Genomic DNA, 22301 nt, shown 5'->3' on the forward strand with positions numbered 1-22301 from the left:
GCCGCTTTCCTGGGGTTCACCCTGCTGAACATCCGTGCCACGTCCTGTGTCTGCGCAGTCAGGGGTTCAGAGCTGGAGGCAGAGTGAGGATGAGGTGATGGGACTGCAGACTGCAGTGGTGTGGTCTTGAAGCGTGAGAAGAACACGCTCAGCTGTTCCGCTAGTGCAGCGCTGGTCTGTGTCTCGGTGCTGGTCTGTCCCCTGACGTTGGTCAGCTGTTGTAGTCCCTGCCACACCGGCAGAGGGTTGTTGTTGGAGAGGTGGTCCTCTATTTTTCCCTTGTAGTCCAACTTGGCCTTCCTGATCCGTCCTGTACAGGTCTTTGTTCCCTGACCTAAAGGCAGAGTCACGGCTTTTCAGGAGCAACCTGTTCAGCTAACAAGTCTGTTCAGAACTTTAAACGTTTGAATTTTTTCTAAACACAAGAATAATATGTACGCTCATGCAGGTCACATGGTAAATGGTAAATGGCGTATACCAGGGGTGGGCAATTCCAGGCCTCGAGGGCCGGTGTGTCTGCATGATTTCCAGATAGTCTTGCCCTACTCATGGCTGATTACCTGGTTAAGGTGTGTCCAGCCAATTAGAACACGCCAGAGCAGGGTATGCTGGAAAACATGCAGGAATGCGGCCCTCAGTGCCCACCTCTGGCGTATACTTATATAGCGCCTTTCTTCCTACAAGGACAAAGCGCTTTACAGTCACAGACCCATTCACCCAGTCACACACACATTCACACACACATTCACACACACATTCACACACTGGTGACCACTCCGCTGCCAAACACAGGCGCCTGCCTACCACCAGAGGCAAGGTGGGGATCAGTGTCTTGCCCAAGGACACTTTGACTCATGGGCGTGCAAGGTGGGAATTGAACCTGCAATCTTACGAGAGCTGGGGGTACGTACTGCTCACAAGCAAATGCAAAAATAACCCCATGATTTTCCATCCATCCTCTCTGCCGGATCTTTTTCTGATCCGGGTCCAGACCACCAGTTTTTTTCCGGCCAGGAGGTCTTCAGCCACAAACAGACAGACCTCCTCTCCGTCTGCAGGGGAATCGATCCCCTTCCAGCTATGCAGGAGGAGGCAGAGGAGACACACACACTGCATGCATTTGTCTGTCAGGCTGTCAGAACACTGGTTGGTTGAACCTCCTTTCTGAAACAGGCCCCTGGTTCAGAACTTTCATAAGTTTGTAGAAGGACAAAGGTTTAGCGTCCAGCCGGTGCTCGAACCGACTCCACTCCTTCATACAGACTGGCTGACATAGAACTGTCGCAAACCTCACCTTCCCATCTTGCAGGTTCTTTGTCCTGTTAATCTGCTGAAATCCTGCAGATTAGTGCTGCTTTCTTCAGGGAAATCTCCTGGGGCCTGTTTCACAAAGGAGGTTCAACCAACTCTGAGGTCAAACCTGAACTCTGAGTTGGTCAATCGAGAGATTAACAACTCTGAGTTTTCAGTTTCAGAGCAGCTGATCCGCGTTAGATCAATCAACTCTGAGTGGACTGATTCGGAGGTGAGCGTGCGCACCGCGTCTATAAGAAGCCATTATCAATGGAGCGCAGATATCACGAGTCACCATGGCAACCGTGAAAAAAAGAGGTCTGCCTATTTTTCTCCAGCTGAACTTGACGTGCTGCTGCAGAGTTACAGTGAATATGAGCACATATTCCGGAAGAAAAGCAACACCGCTGCATCTGCAAAACAGAGACAGTTAGCGTGGAAAACATAGCTGCTCAAGTTAATGCCTAAGTTTGCATTTAAATCATTGTTATAAAATATTGGCTGTAATAATTTTTTAAATAGCGTAAGGAGTGAAATGAAAAATGGTGATATTTAGGTGTACTTTTGAAGTGTTATTCCTGGTGTAATTGCATGAAATGCTGCATAGTGTACAGAACCAATCTGGGGAAAATGCATTTAACGTCGGTAATGTTTAGAGGACTTTTTTGTTAACCTTCCCCTCTAGCAAACGTTGGTCAGTTTAATATTAATACATGCAATTGTGTTTTTAAAGGTGAACTTTTGTCTACTGTTGAACCTTTCGCTGCGCAAAGACTTCCTTCTTTTCTCTCGTCTTTTCCGACCGTGGTCAGAAGCTCAGGGGAGATTTCCTTCAGGGCCGAAGGGAATTCTCCTTCGGGGTTCACTTCCCGTTGGAAACCCTCAACCTCCAGAGCGGAATAAGAATGACTCCAAAACAGTTATTCTGGGAATGACACCTTCTCCGTCCTCCTCATCCGTGCTCACCCCCCCCCCCCCCCCATCTGCACCTGCACTCGCCCCTCCCCTTGTCTCTCGTGGATCGCACCCCGCTCAGCACACACACACGCTGCAACACTACCCTTGTATTGATCAAGTGGTATAGGTTTATATGGGATTAAGAAAGTAAGAAGTGCTAGAAAATTGTGTTTCCAAAAAGTAATTGTTACATTAATCTAATTAAATGTCCCTGATTTCATTTTCATGTAGATGCAATCCTGCAGGAATTAAAAGAACATGGCAGCAGCTAAAAATGAAGTATAAATATATTTGACATATGAAACATCTACATAGCAAGACCTAATGTTGTTTTCATTTTATATATGTGATTGACTGCAACGAAAAACGGTGACGCTCAAACAAAAACGTATGGGGAAATGACAAAACATCGAGTCGAGGTCTCAAAATCCTCGTACGAGGTAAATGTAATTCTCTACGAATTAATGCAGCCTCCTCGTCTATTGGGTCCTCCAAAAAAGGACAAGCCATTCTTGTCACTTAGATCGTGTGACGGAAATGTGGGCAATGAAGGTTGAAGCGAAATATACCGCTTCGTCTTTAAAAAGGGGAGGGGACCGGCAAAAACTTTGAGTTTGGAGAATAAAACCTGCTCCCGACCAGGTTAGGTTCACAGCATAAGTAACCATGGATACTGACTCCGAGTAAAAGTTACCTCTCTTTCAGAAACGGGTTTGACTTACTCTGCTTTCTCTGGTTTGACAAACCTCCGATTCTGAAACGGAAAACCCAGGGTTTCCCTGATTTCAGGGTTTATGAACTCAGAGTTTGAACTTAACCTCCTTTGTGAAACAGGCCCCTGTTGAAGGAGATCAGCAGAGAAGAAATCCAGATGATCTTCATGAAGAACCTTTAAACTCTAAAGGAAAACAGAGCTGATCCATCAGGTTAAAACTTCAACAAAAGAAACATTTAAAGAGCTGCGGCGTGCATCATTATTATTAGTATCATCACTGTTGTTGTTGTTGTCGTCGTTCTTATTGCTGTCGTCGTTGCTGTTGTTGTTGTTGTTGCTGTTGTTGTTGTTGCTGTTGTCATTGTTGTTGTTGCTGTTGTTGTAGTTGTCATTATTGTTATTGCTGTTGTTGCTAATCTTGTCGTCATTATTGTTGTTGTTGCTGCTGTTGTTTTTTTGTCGTTGTTGTTTTTGCTGTGGTTGTTGTTGTTGTTGTCGCAGTTGTTGTTTTCGTTGTTGTTGTTGCTGTTGTTGTTATTATTGCTGTTTTTATTTTTGTTGTTGAGGCCTGTTGCACAAAAGTGAAATAAAGACATCCAGGATAAATGACAAAGCTGAGCTCAATGAATCCAAAACATGTGCGTCCAGGCTTAATTGGTTTCACAAAGACCAAGCCAGGATGAGCAGACACGCATTCATTGAGCCAGGTGAAACCAATCCTGGATAGGTGTGTGCTCACTGCTCACTCAAATAGACCCCGCCACAGATCACAGATTAACTGATTCACCATGGCAACTAGAGCCACGTACTTTTCCCCGTCGGAAGCACAAATCCTCATGGAGGCATACGAGGAGGTAAAAGATATAATTAAGAAGAAAGGCAACACCGCCACAGTGATAAAGTTTACCTGCTTTGTTTTGTCCTTATTCAATAAAGGAACATAATGTTACACATTGTGTTTTCATATTTTAATGGAATGTGTATTTTATATGACAGAGTACCAGGGCCCACTGAGGAAAAAGGATAAAGTCATAAATTTATGAGGCTGGTTCTTTCTGATGAAGAGCAACATATTCTTTTTACAGTTTTGATAGTTGTGACAATGTGATCCTTCATATTCTGGCACATCAGCATGTCTTCGTTTATGAAACCATACTGAAGGACAATTTCACGAAATGCCCCACATCTGTCATTTTATCAACTGTCCTCCTTTAAAACAACTGGTTACAATATTATGACTTGTCTTTTTTTCCCTCTGTGGCCCTAATATTCTATCATTTTATATATAGCCTTATAGTCTATGGGAAACTGTAAATTATCTAATGATAGCAACATCATCTAAAACTCATTATTTATCCAAAATGATTGAAATTAATGATCACAAACGTTTAAATAATGACAGTGGATCTAGTTATATGTGATAACAATGTATAGTGAGCAATGAAATAACTATTGGTTTCCATTTGTGGCGACTGCTGACTGACGTTAGGGACTTAACCTCCTTTCTGAAACAGGCCCAAGTTGTTTTTGTTGTCGTTATTGTTATTGTTGTTGTTGTTGTTGTTATTGCTGTTGTTTTTGTTGTCGTTATTGTTATTGTTGTTGTTTTTGTTGTCGTTATTGTTATTATAGTTGTTGCTGTTGCTTTTGCTGTCGTTGTTGTTGTCGTAGTTGTTGTTGTGTTTTCGTTGTTGTTGTTGTTGTCGTTGTTGTTATTATTGTTATTTTTGCTTTTTTTATTTTTGTTGTTGTTGTCATTGTTATGGTTGTTTTTGTTGTTGTTATTGCTGTTGTTGTTGTTGGTATTGTTGTTGTTTTTGGTGTTGGCATTATTGTTATTGTTTTTGTTGTTGTCGTCGTCGTCGATGTTGATGCTGTCGTTGTCATTGTTGCTGTTGTCATTATTGCTGTTGTCGTTGTTATTGTTTTTATCGTTGTTGTTGTTGTTGTTGCTGTTGTCGTTGTTGTTATTGTTGCTGTTGTTGTTGTTATTGTGATTGTTGTTCTTGTTGTTTTTGTTGTTGTTGTTATTGTTATTGTTGCTTTTGTTTTTGTCGTTATTGTGATTGTTGTTGTTTTTGTTGTTATTGTTGTTGTTATTGTTGCCGTTGTTTTTGTTGTTGTCGTTTTTGTTATTTTTGTTGTTATTCCTGGGGGGTATTCCAGAAAGCAGGTTATGCTAGCTCTCACGGTAAGTTAGAGGCTAAGGAAGTTGATAACCTCAGCTTTCGGTTCCAGAAATGGAGGTATGTTTCAGGGTAGGTCAAGTTGCCACAGCAACTCATGCTCTGAACATAACCTGGTCTGGAGCAGGTTTAGTTGAAGGTTAGTTTGTTTTCAGAGAGGTGAAGCAGCATGGCGTGTCCATTTGAAGATGATTTAGTGGATGAAGAAGCTCAGATAATACTTTTTCCACAGTGAGAGGGTGATAAGACCACACATGGATGTTGGAAGAATAATTTTTTTACTTTGATGTAACTTCATTATTTGTTTCAGTTAAGATAAATCCTTTTTTTCTTAGGTCACCTTAAAAATAACACGTAGTTTTCAGACAGTTATTTTACTTTCATTCAAATTAATTCAATTAAGTAGGTGTAACTTTGGTGCTGCTGTTAGATCGGCACCGCAAAGGATTCTGGGATATCATTCCCTTTGCCTGTCTGGACGGATTTGGGTTTAAGTGTGGGTTTTTGACCAAATGTGTTTAGTTGTTTAGCTGTTTTACTGTGTTTTGCCATGTTTGCCAAGTTATTTTGCCCTACTGAGCTTACGTCTCTGCACCATGAGTGAGAGTGAAGGAGAGGATGATTAGTTTATAAAGCACCCCTACGGTCAGAAACTGTAACGACGATTACGGTAAATTCTGTAATGAATTTGTGCACTCCGTGCATATTTTCCCCCAGTCTTTTTTATTGTTATAAAAATGACTATATCTGCCGGCTCAAACTTAGACATTTGAGAGTTAAAAAACTATAATTAATTCTTCTTTCTCTTTCGGCTTTTCCCATCAGGGGTCGCCACAGCGAATCATCCTTTTCCACCTCACTCTATCATAAACATCTTCTACCCTAACGTTAGCCAACTTCATGTCCTCTGTTAAGACATCCATATATCTCCTCTTTGGCCGTCCTCTTGCCCTCCTGCCAGGCAGCTCCATCTCCAACATCCTTCTACCAATATATCCACTATCCCTCCTCTGAACATGTCCAAACCATCTCAGTCTGGCTTCTCTGACTTTGTCGCTAACACAGGCAACATGAGCCGTCCCTCTGATGTACTCGTTCCTTATCCTGTCTAACCTGGTCACTCCTAAGGAGAACCTCAACATCTTCATCTCTGCTACCTCCATCTCAGCCTCTTGTCTCTGTCTCACTGCTACCGTCTCTAACCCATAGAGCAGAGCTGGTCTCACCACTGTCTTGTACACCTTTCCTTTGAGTCTTGCTGGCACTCTTCTGTCACACAACACTCCTGACACTTTCCTCCAACCGCTCCAACCTGCCTGCACTCGCCTCTTCACCTCTTTTCCACACTCCCCATCACACTGAACTGTTGACCCCAAGTACTTAAACTCCTGCACCTTCTTCACCTCAGTCCCCTGTAACCTGACGCTTCTACCTTGATCCCTCTCGTTCAGACACATGTATTCTGTCTTACTACAACTGACCTTCATGCCTCTTCTTTCCAGAGCAAACCTCCACCTCTCTAGCTATACTATATAAACTATAATTAATTAAGATGGAAAAAAGATTAATTGAATTGGAGTAATATGACATTTAGTTAGATAAATATGACATTTAGTTAGATAAATACGTAAATTTGAGTTGTATAAACAATTATTGAGTTTTATAGACGTAAGACATTAGGTTGAATAAATGTAACTCATTTTTTTGTTACCAACAGAAGTAATTAATTTAAGTTGGCAAAATTGGATAAGTTATATATATATATATATATATATATATATATATATATATATATATATATGCGTCACAAGGAAAATGGAAATGAGATCAGAAACTCGTGCGTTTACTTTGTCTGTTCTACTAAAAGCAGAAACTCTTTCTTTTGTTAATGCAGCCGTGTTACTTTTTTGATGGTTGTATAATCTTCATACGTCATCACAGCAGCAACGACAACAACAACGACGACAATATCAACAACAACAATATTGTTGTCATTGTTGCTGTTGTTTTTGTTGTTGTTGTCGTTATTGTTATGCTGTTGTTGCTGTTGCTGTTGTTGTTGTTGCTGTTGTCATTGTTGGCATCGTTGCTTTTGTTGTCTTGATTGCTTTTGTCGTCGTCGTTGTTGTTGTCGTTGTTGTCGTCGTCGTTGTTATTGTTGCAGTTGTCGTTGTTGTCATCGTTGTTGTCGTTCTCGTTGTTGTTGGTGTTTTTGTTGTTGTTGTCATTGTTGTTGTTGTCGTTGCTGTTGTTTTTTTGTCGTTGTTTTTATTTTTGTTGTTGTTGTTGTCATAATTGTTATTGTTGTTGTTATTGCTGTTATTTTTGTTGTTGTTGTTGTCGTTATTGTTATTGTTGTTTTTGCTGTCGTCATCGTTGTTGATGTTTTTGTTGTTGTTGTCATTATTGTTATTGTTGTTGCTGTTGTTTTTGTTGTTGCTGTTGTTAATTTTGTCTTTGTTTTTGTAATTGTTGTTGTTGTTGTCGTTGTTGCTGTTGTCATTGTTGTTGTTGTCGTTATTGTTGTCTTTGTTTTTGTTGTCGTCATCGTTGTTGTTGTTTGTTGTTGTTGTTGCCTTCGTTGTTGTTGTCATTCTTGTAATTGTTATTGTTGTTGTTTTTGTTTTCGTTGTTGTTGTCATTTTTGTTGTCGTTATTGTTATAATTGTTGTTGTTGTTGTTGTCCTCTTTGTTATGCTGTCATTGTTGTCGTCGTTGCTTTTGTTGTCTTGATTGCTGTTGTCGTTGTTGTTGTTGTTGTCGTTGTTGTTATGGTTGCAGTTGTTGTTTTTGTCATCGTTGTTGTCGTTCTCGTTGTTGTTGGTGTTTTTGTTGTTGTTGTTTTATTGTCGTTGTTGTTTTTATTTTCGTTGTTGTTGTTGTCATAATTGTTGTTGTTGTTGTTATTGCTGTTATTTTTGTCGTTATTGTTATTGTTTTTTTTGCTGTCGTCATCGTTGATGATGTTTTCGTTATTGTTGTTGTTGCTGTTGTTTTTGTTGTTGTTGTTGTCATTATTGTTATTGTTGTTGCTGTTGTTTTTGTTGTTGTTGTAGTTATTTTTATTGTTGTTGTTGTTACTGTTGTTTTTGTTTTCATTGTTGTTGTTGTCGTCGTTGTTGTTGCTGTTGTTGTCATTATTGTTATTTTTGTTGTTGTCGTTATTGTTATTGTTAATGCTGTTGTTTTTGTTGTTGCTGTTGTTGTTTTCGTTGTTTTTGTCATTTTTGTTGTCGTTATTTTTATTGGTGTTGGTGTTATTGCTGTTGTTTTTGTTGTTGGCGGTGGTGTTGTTATTGTTGTTGACGTCATTGTTATTGTTGTTTGTTGTTGTTGATGTTGTCGTCGTTGTTGTCGTTGCTGCTGTGATGACGTATGGAGATTATACAACATTCAACGCAAGAGTTTCGCACAACTAAACACATTTGGTCAAAAACCCACACTTGAACCCAAATCCATCCAGACAGGCAAAGGGAATGGTATCCCACATTCCTTGCTGTACCGATCTAACAGCAGCACCAAAGTTACACCTACTTAATTGAATTTATTTGAATGAAAGTAAAATAACTGTCTGAAAACTACATGTTATTTTTAAACAGACTAAACAAAAAAATGATTTCTCTTAACTGAAAAAAAATGAAGTTAGATCAAAGTATAAAGTTTCTCTTTCCAACATCCATATGTGGTCTTATCACCCTCTCATGGTGGAAAAAGTATTATCTGAGCTTCTTCATCCACTAAATCATCTTCAAATGGACATCTTAAATTCCCTAAAAATCTTTGCTTGTAAAAGAAAATCGATTCTTTTGTTTGGAAGTTTTTCTCTAAAAGTTTAAATAAATGTGAACTTTTTTGCTCCTGAGAGCTGAAACACATTCTTCTTTTCAGTTCTCTAGATGGTAAATCATGTCAAACTTGAAGCTGTCCTTTTTCATCCCTCATCATCCTCATCAGCTCTTCCTCACCTGCAGCACCCCAAACAATTGCCTGCGGTGCTTCCTGGAGTAGAAGTATGCGAGCTGCTGACAGTCAGACCAGAACTTTCCAAACAAAGTCATGTTCTGATCCGCAGCCTTTAGACGCTCCAACATGTCAGGAATTCACCGATGACGATAACAACAAAAATGCCTCAAAGAGAAAAACTGGACCAGGAAGAGGAAAACCTGATCATGAGAATAATAGAACACCGTTCACTGGTCCCAAACATCGAGTCCCAAACGTCGTCGAGTCCCAAACATCGAGTCCCAAACGTCGTCGAGTCCCAAATGTCGTCGAGTCCCAAACGTCGTCGAGTCCCAAACGTCGTCGAGTCCCAAATGTCGTCGAGTCCCAAACGTCGTCGAGTCCCAAACATCGAGTCCCAAACGTCGTCGAGTCCCAAACATCGAGTCCCAAACGTCGTCGAGTCCCAAACGCCGAGTCCCAAACGTCGTCAAGTCCCAAACATAGAGTCCCAAACGTCGTCGAGTCCCAAACGCCGAGTCCCAAACGTCGTCGAGTCCCAAACATCGAGTCCCAAACGTCGTCGAGTCCCAAACGCCGAGTCCCAAACGTCGTCGAGTCCCAAACGCCGAGTCCCAAACATCGAGTCCCAAACGTCGTCGAGTCCCAATCGCCGAGTCCCAAACATCGAGTCCCAAACATCGAGTCCCAAACATCGAGTCCCAAACATCGAGTCCCAAATGTCGTCGAGTCCCAAACGTCGTCGAGTCCCAAACATCGAGTCCCAAACGTCGTCGAGTCCCAAACGCCGAGTCCCAAACGTCGTCGAGTCCCAAACATCGAGTCCCAAACGTCGTCGAGTCCCAAACGCCGAGTCCCAAACGTCGTCGAGTCCCAAACGCCGAGTCCCAAACGTCGTCGAGTCCCAAACGCTGAGTCCCAAACATCGAGTCCCAAACGTCGTCGAGTCCCAATCGCCGAGTCCCAAACATCGAGTCCCAAACATCGAGTCCCAAACATCGAGTCCCAAACGCCTCTGTTCATGTTCTGAATGCAGCGCTCCCTTTAGTGGCTTTGACTCTGGTCTGATCCAGTTCTGGTTTCTAACCAACGGTAGAACTCTGTTGTGGTTCAATTCAGTGTAACGCAGACAGGCTTTCAGAAAAAGGAGGAGAACCAAAGGGAGGAGGAGCTGTAAGTTCTGTATGTTTGGAGGAGAACCAAACAGCCACAGAATGAATCTGAAGAAATGTGGAAATGTCTGCTGGACACCACAAACACAACATCTCAACAGACAACACCAGTCTACACAACCCAACAAAACATAACAGTATACAACACCACAACACACAAAAGACCAGCCTGTTCTGTACAACAAGACTGCGTCACAAAGTGGAGGGAAGGAGTGGACCAATCAGGTGGCGTCATACCTAAAAACATTTAACACAAGTTTCACAAAAACAGTGAGGACTCACTCTGACACTCAAATGACAGGATAAAATGAACGCATCACAGCTGCAACAACCATTGAGAACTGTGGAAGGGGTGTGGCCTTCCAGCAAACTCTCTCCTGATTGGTCAGAGTGAAATGCTGCCTCAGACTGACCAGTCACTGTATGCTGACATCATGTGGTTCTAACATGGCGGCGTCCATATCTTAAAAAATAGTGACTGAATTGACTTCAATAGGTTGGAGCTGGAATAAACCATTTTCTGTAGGAGGGGGTGGGGTCCACACCTGGTCCAGGTCTCACATGCATTCAGTCATGGGGGGCTCATCAGGGGCTCATAGGGGGCTCATGGGGGCTCATGGGGGGGGACATTGGACCGTCTGGTGATGACCTCAGCGGCTGGTTGAGGAGGTTTGCGTTCTCTTCAGCCGGTTCTCTGTGAAACACTGACATGTTCCAACAGATCCGTTTAGAAGCCTGCATGCTGCCGACCGCAGCACGGAAACACCTGAGGGGGGGCTCACAGGTAAAGAATGCAGGGAGGGCCCCCAACACACTCTCTGTAACATCTGTCGGGAGGGGGGGGTCCACAAACTCCACGGTGGAGGTTTCACCATCGTCATCATCAGCCTGGTGATGAAGATGAAGACCACCTCTTCATCCTCCGCCTCCTCCTGGAGTTGAAGATATTGTCATTGGGGGGGGGGGTCGCCTCAAGCCTTGGTCACTGGGACTTCCTGTTTTTGTTGTACCCTCCCCCCATCGGAGCTGAACAGAGATCTATTGTTTTTTTCCACAACATGAGTCGAGGCAGGCTTTGGGGGGGGGTCACACTCACCAAAGCGAGGCAGTTTGGGGCATTAAGACAGCCCCCACTCCCTTTATTGTTGTGGGCGGTGCTGTTCTTACAGAGCCCTGTGGGATGGGGGGGGGCACTTAGGTCCCTCCCCTACCTGCTTTATAAAGCAGCCCCTCCCAGCCACCCCACATTCTCCTCTCCACCTCACAGCAGAAACCCCTCCCCAACATGTCCACGTTCTCCTCTCGGTCCTTCAGCGCCGGGGGCCGAGTGGGGTCCATGAGGGCCCCCACTGTTTACGCCGGCGCCGGCGGGAAGGGAAGCCGCATCTCCAGTGCCTCCAAAAACTACTCTGCTGGTGGGGGGTTCGCCTCCTTCTCCTCCTTGGGGGGTTTCGACCTGGCAGACGCCGTGGACGTCAGCGACAATAAGAAGGTGACCATGCAGAACCTGAACGACCGGCTGGCGTCCTACCTGGAGAAGGTGCGCCGCCTGGAGGACGCCAACACCGAGCTGGAGAAGAAGATCCGGGACTTCCTGGGGAGCAAGACCCAGTCTCAGGGGGGGGAATTCTCCTCCTACATGAGCATCATCAGCGACCTGCAGGAGCAGGTAAGGGGCCGTCTGACCGTGGGGGGGTTCCTTTCAGCAGAAAGCGGGTGTGGCCCCACCATGATCGTCCGGGGTCACTCAAGTTCATGAATCAGGTTCCATCCAGAAAGAGTCAGACGTCAAATAAATGAAGTTGTGAATGCATTTGAATTTTTTTTAAATCTGTTTTTAAAATGAGAAACTTTTTTTGGAAAATATTTTCCCTGAAAAGTGATGATAAACTTTATTTTGAAAGAGAAGAAGGAATCAGAATCAGAACATGTAGGAGGAATTTGTCTTTGGTGTCTTCTGCTCTCGTACAAACTAGAAAGATATCAAAAGTTTGATGGAGACAAACAATAAATACAAAAATAAGAAAGTAATAAAAGGCAGAATGAATAAACATAACGTCCTCATTATTTTATGATTCTTTCTAAACAAACCAATCAGATGCTTTTTTTCTTTTTTTTAACTTGTCCTGTCCAACGTCTGGGCAGACAGATGAGAGCTGAGGGCCTCTTGTGTTGGACATATTTTACTTTAACAAGAGGGGTTATTCATCTTCAGACAAACCAAAGGTATGTCTGAATAAACCCCTTTTGGAATTGAGGCCAAACTTTATTAATTTCAATCATGTCTGAAAATCTTTGGTGTTGGACCGGACGGAAAAGGAAAGAAGGGAAGAAGAGGGAGGGACGTTAGAGATCAGAGACCAATCAGATGCTTGAATAAAAGTAGGCGGGGCCTGCTGGCCCCCACATCCAATGTTCCAAATGTTTGACAGATTTTGTGCAACCCAGTGGTGGGGGTGTGGCCTTCCAACCAGCTTTCTCCTGATTGGTCAGAGTGGTTGCCATAGAAACTCAGACATAGTCGGACCAATCACTGCTTAATGGCGTCTGGCTCCAACATGGCGTCTGTATCATGAAAAACATGGCGTCTGAAATGACATCATTTGGTTGGAGCTGGAAATGAACCGTTTTTTGGGGGGAGGGGTCGCCCTCACTGATCCGGTTGATGGACAGAACCTTTTATTTGATTTTATTGATTTATTTCAAGCATTGTAGTCAAAGCAATAAAGAATTTACACATATGTATCAAACTCATTACAGAAATGATGAAATGCGTAGATTTAAAAGACAGAAAACAAAACAAAAACGTCACATTTGCTTAATTAAATACAATGATCATTAACTGATCAGTGTATTTATTAACTGAACTTATAAATCAAACCCTCCTGATGGACGGACAAAAACAGCAAAAACAACATTGTAACGTGTGTGGGGGGGGTCATGTGACTACTGGGGTTACTATGACCCCCACCCCCCCTCATGAAGGTGACGGGGGGGTGAGGGCGCTCTGACCCTTCACTTTGTGTTTTGAATAAAGTTTTACGGTTTGAATGCTTCTCTGCTCTCAGATCCTGGACGCCATCCGCACAAACGGATCTCTGAACCTCATGGTTGACAACGCCCAGCTGGCCTCGGATGACTTCCGGACGAAGTAAGTTTGCTTTGACCCCCCCGGCATAAACCGCTGCAGACTGATGACGGGGCTGGTGGGGGCGCAGGTACGAGAACGAGCTGGCCATGCGTCAGGGCGTGGAGGGCGACATCGCTGGCATGAAGAGGCTTCTGGACGGCCTGACCCTGGGGAGGTCAGACCTGGAGATGCAGATTGAGGGGCTGAAGGAGGAGCTTATCTACCTGAAGAGGAACCACGAGGAGGTGTGGGGAGGGGCCGCGGCGAGACCTCACCAACCAAAAGAAACTTGCCCTGATTGGTGGAGCTTCCCCCCTGCAGGACCTGCATGCTCTGCGCTCCCAGATGAGCGGTCAGGTGAATGTGGAGGTGGACGCTACACCACAGCAAGACCTGTCCCGAGTCATGGAGGAGATCAGACAGCATTATGAGAGCGTGGCGGAGAAAAACCGCAAGGACCTGGAGGACTGGCACCAGAACAAGGTCAGTCGTCAGCAACACCTCGGGTTGTGTTGTTTTGTTTGTTTAATTTTGTGTTGTTTTGTTTTGTTTCATCCACTTTTTGTGCGTATGTGTGTGTGTGTGTGGGGGGGGGGTCTAAACCTTTATCAGAGTCCATTCTGAGAAAGTACCTCCTCCTGCCACTAGATGGAGGCAGATTTCAGTTTCAACCATCAAGGCATTAGAAATGAACAAAACCAAGTCCATCTCAGGTGAGCCTCGTCCGTCCCATCGGGATCCTCTGAGGATCTTCAGCCATCAGGACCCAAAGACATCTGTGGACAGTCCAGAGAACCTGGATGAAGACTTCAGAAGAGTCTGGATCGGGACCAGCAGAAGCCTTACGGCGTCATCTTCCATGGATGTTCGTTCCTCTGACGGGTTTTCGATCTCCTCACAGATTGATGAGCTCAACAAATCCACTGCCGTGAACACAGAGGTTCTGAAATCGTCCAACTCTGAGGTCACCGAGCTGAAAAGGACCCTGCAGAGCCTGGAGATCGACCTGCAGTCTCAGCTCAGCTCGGTGAGTTCTGCAGCCGTCACGTCCCGCCTTCAGCCTGTCTGCTTCTGCTCACTCTCCTCCTCTCTCAGAAAGTCTCCATGCAGTCCATGCTCAGTGACACGGAGTTCAGGTACGGCAAGATTCTGGCGGATCACCAGGACCGTGTGAGGTTCCTGGAGGAGCAGCTGGTGCAGTTGAGAGCCGACCTGGAGCGGCAGCAGCAGGAGTACCAGAACCTGCTGGACATCAAGACCCGGCTGGAGAGCGAGATCAAAGTGTACTGGGAGCTCCTGGAGGGCGAGTCCAGCAGGTGAGTGACCAGCTCTGTGCGAGAACCTGAGCGCCGGACACGAGTCTAACCAAAGTCTGCTGTCTCCGCAGCACCTCCAACCCACCCACCTCATCCTCCACCGTAAAACGTAAAGTACTGATTGTCACCAAAGAAGTCACTGATGATGGAGAGGAGACAACGGAGACCCAAGAGATAGAATGAGGTGCCAACCGTCTGTGCACGAGCCGTGCACGGCCCTCACAAATAAATCTCCTCTGATGAAGTGTGTGTTTGCCGGGTCTTTGATTTGGTGTCACATGATTATCTATGTCACAGCAACATTTCCTCCACGAGCAAGATGAAGATCCTGAAGATCCTAAAGATCCTGAAGATCATAAAGATCTTGAAGATCCTGAAGATCCTAAAGATCCTGAAGATCATAAAGATCTTGAAGATCCTGAAGATCCTAAAGATCCTGAAGATCATAAAGATCCTAAAAATCCTGAAGATCCTAAAGATCATAAAGATCCTAGAGATCCTGAAGATCCTGAAGATCATAAAAATCCTAGAGATCCTGAAGATCCTAAAGATCCTGAAGATCATAAAGATCCTAAAGATCCTGAAGATCATAAAGATCCTAAAAATCCTGAAGATCCTAAAGATCATAAAGATCCTAAAGATCCCGAAGATCCAAAAGATCCTGAAGATCCTGAAGATCATAAAGATCCTAAAGATCCTGAAGATCATAAAGATCCTAAAAATCCTGAAGATCCTAAAGATCATAAAGATCCTAGAGATCCTGAAGATCCTAAAAATCCTAAAGATCCTAAAGATCATAAATATCCTAACGATCCTAAAGATCATAAAAATCCTAGAGATCCTGAAGATCCTAAAGATCCTGAAGATCATAAAGATCCTAAAGATCATAAAGATCCTAAAAATCCTGAAGATCCTAAAGATCATAAAGATCCTAAAGATCCCGAAGATCCAAAAGATCCTGAAGATCCTGAAGATCATAAAGATCCTAAAGATCCTGAAGATCATAAAGATCCTAAAAATCCTGAAGATCCTAAAGATCATAAAGATCCTAGAGATCCTGAAGATCCTAAAAATCCTAAAGATCCTAAAGATCATAAATATCCTAACGATCCTAAAGATCATAAATATCCTAAAGATCCTGAAGATCATAAAAATCCTAGAGATCCTGAAGATCCTAAAGATCCTGAAGATCCAAAAGATCCTGAAGATCTTGAAGATCCTAAAGATCCTGAAGTTCATAAAAATCCAGAAGATCATAAAAATCCTAAAGATCCTAAAAATCCTGAAGATCCTAAAGATCATAAATATCCTAATGATCCTGAAGATCATAAAGATCCTAGAGACCCTGAAGATCCTAAAGATCCTGTAGATCCTAAAAAACCTGAAGATCATAAAAATCCAGAAGATCCTAAAAAATCTAAAGATCATAAAAATCCTGAAGATCCAAAAGATCCTGAAGATCATAAAGATCCTGAAGATCATAAAGATCCTGAAGGTCTGGCGGCAGACATGGCGAGGCAAGAGTTTCCAGTAGAAATGGTTTTGTACCCACGGTTTTTCTGAACAGATTTCAGACGCACTAGGAGCTCCAGCCTGGAAGGCCAGGATCAGGGAATATTTCATCCTCCAGCTTTTCTGCATTTTCTGTCGCTTCAAACCTCAAAGTTTAACATCAAACCGAAAACTTTCAGCATTTTTGTTTCCCCTCATTTTCTGTCAAACGTTTCTAAGTGAAGATCAGAAGAACGGCAGGATTCTGGTTTGATCCCAGAACCCTGCAAACAGCTAAAAGCAGGAAAAATGTACAGAAGATCCCAAAGTTCTTCCTGAAGAAAGAAACCTGAAAAAAATCAGGCCCAAACTCACATAAAAGGTCAAAAGGTCAAATTCAGTCGCCCGTCTTTTTCCACACCTAACAGCTGAGCAAACAGACAGCTGAAGGCCTCTTGTGTCGGACGGACGTTACTGTAACAACAGGGCTTTATGGATCTGCTGACACACGAGGGGTATATTTGTATGAACTCCTTTTGGATTAAAGGCCAAACTTTATTTATGCTAAAGTAGCATTGACTTTGTTTGTTGGACCAAAACAACAAAACCGAGGGAAGGAGAGAGTGGGATGTTGGAGATGGGGGCTAAGGGTACAAAACAAAAGGGGGAGAAAAGGGGTAAAGGTAGAAGGGGGTAGAATTACAGAAAGAGGCATCAAGTTGATGGAGGTTTATCATCAATACTGTTCAAAATAGGTTTTAGTCAAAAGGGCGGGGCCTGTTCAAAAAGTGCCCAGTCACCCCCACATCAAGCAGTGGCCGCTACGGTCCCCCAGACACCTGCCCGGGATGGCCGATCAAGGAAATCCACCTCCCAGGCAGCCCAACATCAGGACCGCCACAGAGGCCCCCCAGTGCCAGACAACAGGGGACCCAGGGGCACGGAGAGGGCCTCTCTGGGCCCCCAGTCACAATTCTTTCAGGATACAGACCCTGCTATGTTGGAGCCAGACATTGTCAGTGAGCAGCGATTGGCCTGAGTTGGTCTGAGTCAGTGTTTCCATGGTAACCACCTCACCAATCAGTAGTGAGCTTGATGGAAGGCCACACCCCTATCACTGAAAAACAGGCTACATGAAATTAGTCAGACGTTGTAAACATTGGATGAGGGGACCAGCAGGCTGCACCTGCTTTTATTGAAACATCTGATTGGTCAGTTTACAACTTGAATAACTTGGATCATCCAGAACCAGCTGCTCTTTGAGATCGGCTGCAATGGTGTCTCGCCATCACGTGCGAGGCCTTGTGGTCGTCTCCATCCTGTGGTCTTGACTCAAACTGGACGATGGCTGTCGTCAGGTGGCATCTATCTTATCCTAATGGGGGGGTGTTTCCGCACGCAGACGCTGCATCCCTGCATTCCTGAAAGCAGCCGTTTCACCTGCAGCAGGAGTTTGATTCCCATTCCTCCTGTTGTCCATGTCAAACTCTTTGCAGCAGAAACATCTGCTTCTGGGTCAGGGATCTGGATTCTTTTTAGCTTCTGCAGAATATTTTTGTACATTTCAAATAGATTTGAGTAAAACATTATCTAAAAATGGAAAGCGTTCAGCTCTTCCTCAGCTCTTCTTCAGCTCTTCCTCCGCCGTCTGTCCCACCTCTGAAGGTGCTCAGTCTTCCTGCAACAATAGTTTAGGTGGAGAACAAAGGTTCTGCATTCTGGCCTGCTTGATGGCAGACGTGGACTTTTGAAACACTTTCTGTCGGACCGGTTTGACTTCTACTGTGATGAACAGTTAAACCTTCAACGAAGGCACTTTCACTGACAACGCTCAGAACTTTTGTCAAAGAGTCCGCTAACCAACCCCTGCTGGACCAGAACCTTTTATGAGCGACCTGCTGGTTCTGCTGGAGATGCTCCGGGTTGTTGAAGAACCGCTCACAGGAACCACATCAGTCTTCCTTTGACAGTTCTCCATCCGGAAATGCTGTGACCCATCAACCAGAGTGAGCGGGGAAGAGCATGATGGTCCTGAAGGCATCGGCACAGGGGTCCAGTTCAGTCAGGTACCAGCACCAACTGATGGCTCTTCAGAAGTTCTAAAGGAACTGACCCGTGCTAGAACCAAACCACGAACCAAACAGGACCTGGCAATAAATCCGCCTCTTGAGGGTCACATCTGAGGTCCAACATGGTCCAGTTTGGGCCAAAGTCCTCTGCTGTTCTTCCCTGTCCTCTACTCACCCCACCGCTGCAGAACCGCTTCTCACATCTGAACATGCATAATCACAAAACACCGGGTCAGAGCCGGATGACCCACAGCGGAGGGTAAACTACTCCAGATCTGAACCTGCGCTTAAAACCCAAATACGCTTTGGACTTAAGTGGAAGCAGCAAGAAGTCTGACCCACTGAGGGTTTGGACAGCTGGATCCAGACATGAAGATGCAGCTTCTGCAGAACCTTTGGACCCTGCAGTCTTGGAGAACAGGCTCGACTGGGAGGATCTCAGAAGGAAAGTGTTTCTTTCTTCTTTTGTCCTGTTTGCACTTAAACCTGCTGAGTGACGGACGTGGCGGCGTGTTCTGAGGAACCAGCTTTGGGACAAATCTGGGCGTGAAAGCCGGTTTGATAACATTCACTGCTGGTTGTTTGAAAGGGGGCATATTTGCTGTGGCAATCAGGGCGGGGGGGCTATTAGAGGCAATGACAGGTAAGGAATTGTGTCTTAGGTGTGGTGCTTGACTGGAATGGGGAGAGGTAGAGATTCACTGAGTGCCGGAGATGAATTTGAAGCTGAGCCTGTTGCCAAAGAAAACAGTGAAGATGAAAAGCGACGACAGAGCGCCAGGAGACGCCTCAGAGCCACCTGACCACTGCAGGACGCCGCAGGACACGGCAGGACGCCGCAGGACACGGCAGGACGCCGCAGGACACGGCAGGACACAGTGAGACATTTCTCAGAGTCCCAGCAGCCCCAGTGTGTCTAAATGCACCAAACACAGACATTATGTAATGACCCCCCCCCCCCCCCCCCCACCACCACCAGTTTTACTGCGACAGTTCAGAAAGTCAGAAGAAGGGGGGGGGGGCTCCGTCAACACCTGTCTCCACCTGCAGCACAGAGAGCATTCCTGCATTGGGCCAGCTCGGGGGCCCGGTGGTGGAGTGTCCATCCTACACCTGAGGATTTTGCTGTCCAAGTGCAGCTATGGTTCCAGAGCCCCCCCCCCCTTGCATCAGTCTCACATTAAATAAAAGCTCCCTTTAAAGACAGCAGGAAGGGCGAGCTGACCCCCCTCCCCCAACGAACACATTCTTCGTAGGGCAATTTCCTTCTTTTCTGTTCCAACACGTCTGTGCGTAAAGGTCACTCAGCGCCTGCAGGGCGACTGCTGTGCAAAAGTCACCCCACCCTCCAGCGGCTCCGCCCACCCGCATACCTGTCTTTGAGCCTCTCCTGCAGCAGCGGTGGCTGCGGCCTTAAAAGCGGCGGGCCACGGCGCTCGCCACTCTCCTCTGCTCGTCTCTGCAGCATCATGGCCTTCGTCGCGTCCTCCTCCCGCTCCATCAAGTCCTCCATGGGGGGCTCCATGATTGGCTCTCGGATGAGCGCCGGCAGCGTTTACGGTGGGGCTGGGGGCCAGGGTGTCCGAACCTCCGTTGCAGACGGGGGGTATGGGAGGAGCTTCTCCTCTGCCAGTTTCAGTGCAGGCGGCGTGGAGGACAGCCTCATCGGAAACGAGAAGTTCACCATGCAGAACCTGAACGACCGCCTGGCCACCTACCTGGAGAAGGTCCGCCGGCTGGAGAAGGCCAACGCCGACCTGGAGCTGAAGATCCGACAGTTTGTGGAGAGCAAAGTGGGTCCCACCACCAGGGACTACAGCCACTTCTTCAAAACCATCGCCGAGATCAGAGCCAAGGTGAGAAGGTCGCCTCCGTCCACACCAAGCAGGACTCCTGACCAGCGCCGCCCCGCTCTGGTCAAATCCTGAAGATCCTGGTCCTGGAGCCTAAACTGAAGCAGATGGTTCTTCTCTTTCCAGATTCTGGAGGCCACCAGCAAGAACGGTGCGGTCCACCTGAGCCTGGACAACGCTCGCCTGGCTGCAGACGACTTCAGGACCAAGTGAGTGAAACGCCCTCCTGGTCTCCACGCTGCAGGATGTGCAGACTGACCCGCGCAGACTGACCCGCGCAGACTGACCCGCGCAGACTGACCTGCGTAGACTAACCTGCGCAGACTGACCCGCGCAGACTGACCCGCGCAGACTGACCCGCGCAGACTGACCCGCGCAGACTGACCCGCGCAGACTGACCCGCGCAGACTGACCTGCGTAGACTAACCTGCGCAGACTGACCTGCGCAGACTGACCCGCGCAGACTGACCCGTGCTGTCCTCCTGCAGGTACGAGACGGAGCTCAGCATGCGGCAGTCTGTGGAGGCCGACATCGCCGGGCTCAGGAGGGTCCTGGACGAGCTGACGCTGAGCAAGAGCGACCTGGAGATGCAGCTGGAGGGTCTGAGGGAGGAGCTGGTCTTCCTGAAGAAGAACCACGAGGAGGTGGGCCGCGCCTGAACGGGCCCTGCAGAGACCCGGGTCTGGACTCAAACTCACCTTGACGTTTGTGAACAGGAGCTGCTGGCCCTGCGGGCTCAGATGAGCGGGCAGGTGACCGTGGAGGTGGACGCCGCGCCCACTCAGGACCTCAGTAAGATCATGGCGGAGGTCCGGGAGCATTACGAGATGATGGCTGACAGGAACCGCAGAGATCTGGAAGTCTGGTTCCAAAACAAGGTAAGTTGTGACATCACTTCCTGTCCAACTCGGCGTTGTGGTGTGCTAAGCTGTGTGTGTGTGTGTGTGTGTTGTGCAGACAGAGGCGCTGAACAAAGATGTTGTGGTTCAAACCTCAACGCTGCAAACGTCCAGGAGTGAAGTGAGTGAGCTGAAGAGGACGCTCCAGTCGCTGGAGATCGAGCTGCAGTCGCAGATGAGCATGGTGAGGGTCACAACAACAACACACAACAACAACACACACAACACAAACAACTACACACGGCTGCAACACACAACAAAGCAACACAAACTGTTACCCGTCTGTTCGTGATGCCGCAGCAGAGCAAAAATGCATAAACACAACCTTTATTGTGAAAGTCCTTCTGGGCTGGCTCCACCCCCTGCAGGTAAACTCTGCTGTGTTCACAGAAAGCGTCTCTGGAGGGCACCCTGGGCGACACTCAGGCCAGATACGCCCTGCAGCTGCAGGGGTTCCAGAACAGGGTGAGTCCTCGTGTTGGGTGTTCTGCGGCTAAAAGAAGTGGGCGGAGCTACGGTCTCACCTGTGCGTATGCCTGCAGGTGTCGATGCTGGAGGAGCAGATTGCAAGTTTGCGGTCAGACCTGGAGCGGCAGTCGAACGAATACCAGATGCTTCTAAATATCAAAGAACGGTTGGAGATGGAGATCAGCGAGTACCGCCGGCTGCTGGACGGGGACACCAGCAGGTGAGGATGTGCAGGTGTGCCGAGGCCAATCAGCTGGTACCGTCACTCATGTGTATTCTGATTGGCCCACAGCGCCGTGTCCAAGACCTCGTCCTCGACCTCGTCCGTCACAACAACCAAGCGGGTGGTGACAGTGGTGGAGGAGGTGGTGGACGGGGTGGTGGTGAGCAAAAGCTCGACTTCCTCCACCCTCTGAGGAGCAGCTCCTCCTCCTGGTCGATAAAACAATAAAAGTCTGGATCAGAACCGTGTCTGTCCTCATTTCACCTCTGTGATGTCATGCACTTCTGGACGCTGCCACGTGGTGGCGCCATCACTGCAGGAGGATCAGCGGTGGCTTTAGACAATCATGCAGGTTTTAGCAATCAAGAGTATGGAAGAAGTAAAAGTCAGTTTCATATGGAAAAGTTGAATCTGGGCGGCACTGCCCTTGAGCAAGGCTCTGACCCAAACGTCTGCATGGAGCTCCTCAGAGTCTGTCGAACCAGAGAACAACCCCCCCCCCGGCCCTCTGTGCAATGAAAAGGACATAAAGACTCTCCTTGGGCGGCGCAGTGGGGTAGTGGTC

General features: G+C 46.4%; 2 protein-coding genes across 2 annotated transcripts; both read left to right on the forward strand.

Annotated features, from left to right (window-relative positions):
• Positions 1 to 11247: 11247 nt before the first annotated feature.
• Positions 11248 to 14976, forward strand: LOC101162974 (keratin, type I cytoskeletal 50 kDa). Its single transcript, XM_004084139.5, has 7 exons — positions 11248 to 11955; positions 13355 to 13437; positions 13505 to 13661; positions 13738 to 13899; positions 14318 to 14443; positions 14512 to 14732; positions 14804 to 14976. Exons 1-7 carry the CDS (start codon positions 11572 to 11574, stop codon positions 14913 to 14915), a joined length of 1245 nt encoding a protein of 414 aa, XP_004084187.1. The 5' UTR covers positions 11248 to 11571; the 3' UTR covers positions 14916 to 14976.
• A 4546-nt stretch (positions 14977 to 19522) lies between these two features.
• Positions 19523 to 21979, forward strand: LOC101170988 (keratin, type I cytoskeletal 13). The gene is made up of 8 exons (XM_004085797.4): positions 19523 to 20148; positions 20272 to 20354; positions 20634 to 20790; positions 20863 to 21024; positions 21104 to 21229; positions 21436 to 21510; positions 21588 to 21733; positions 21806 to 21979. Exons 1-8 carry the CDS (start codon positions 19762 to 19764, stop codon positions 21927 to 21929), a joined length of 1260 nt encoding a protein of 419 aa, XP_004085845.1. The 5' UTR covers positions 19523 to 19761; the 3' UTR covers positions 21930 to 21979.
• The last annotated feature ends 322 nt before the right edge of the window (positions 21980 to 22301 follow it).

Source organism: Oryzias latipes, chromosome 8, assembly GCF_053564925.1.
Source record: "Oryzias latipes strain Hd-rR chromosome 8, Olatipes_Hd-rR_3.1".
Lineage (NCBI taxonomy): Eukaryota > Metazoa > Chordata > Actinopteri > Beloniformes > Adrianichthyidae > Oryzias > Oryzias latipes.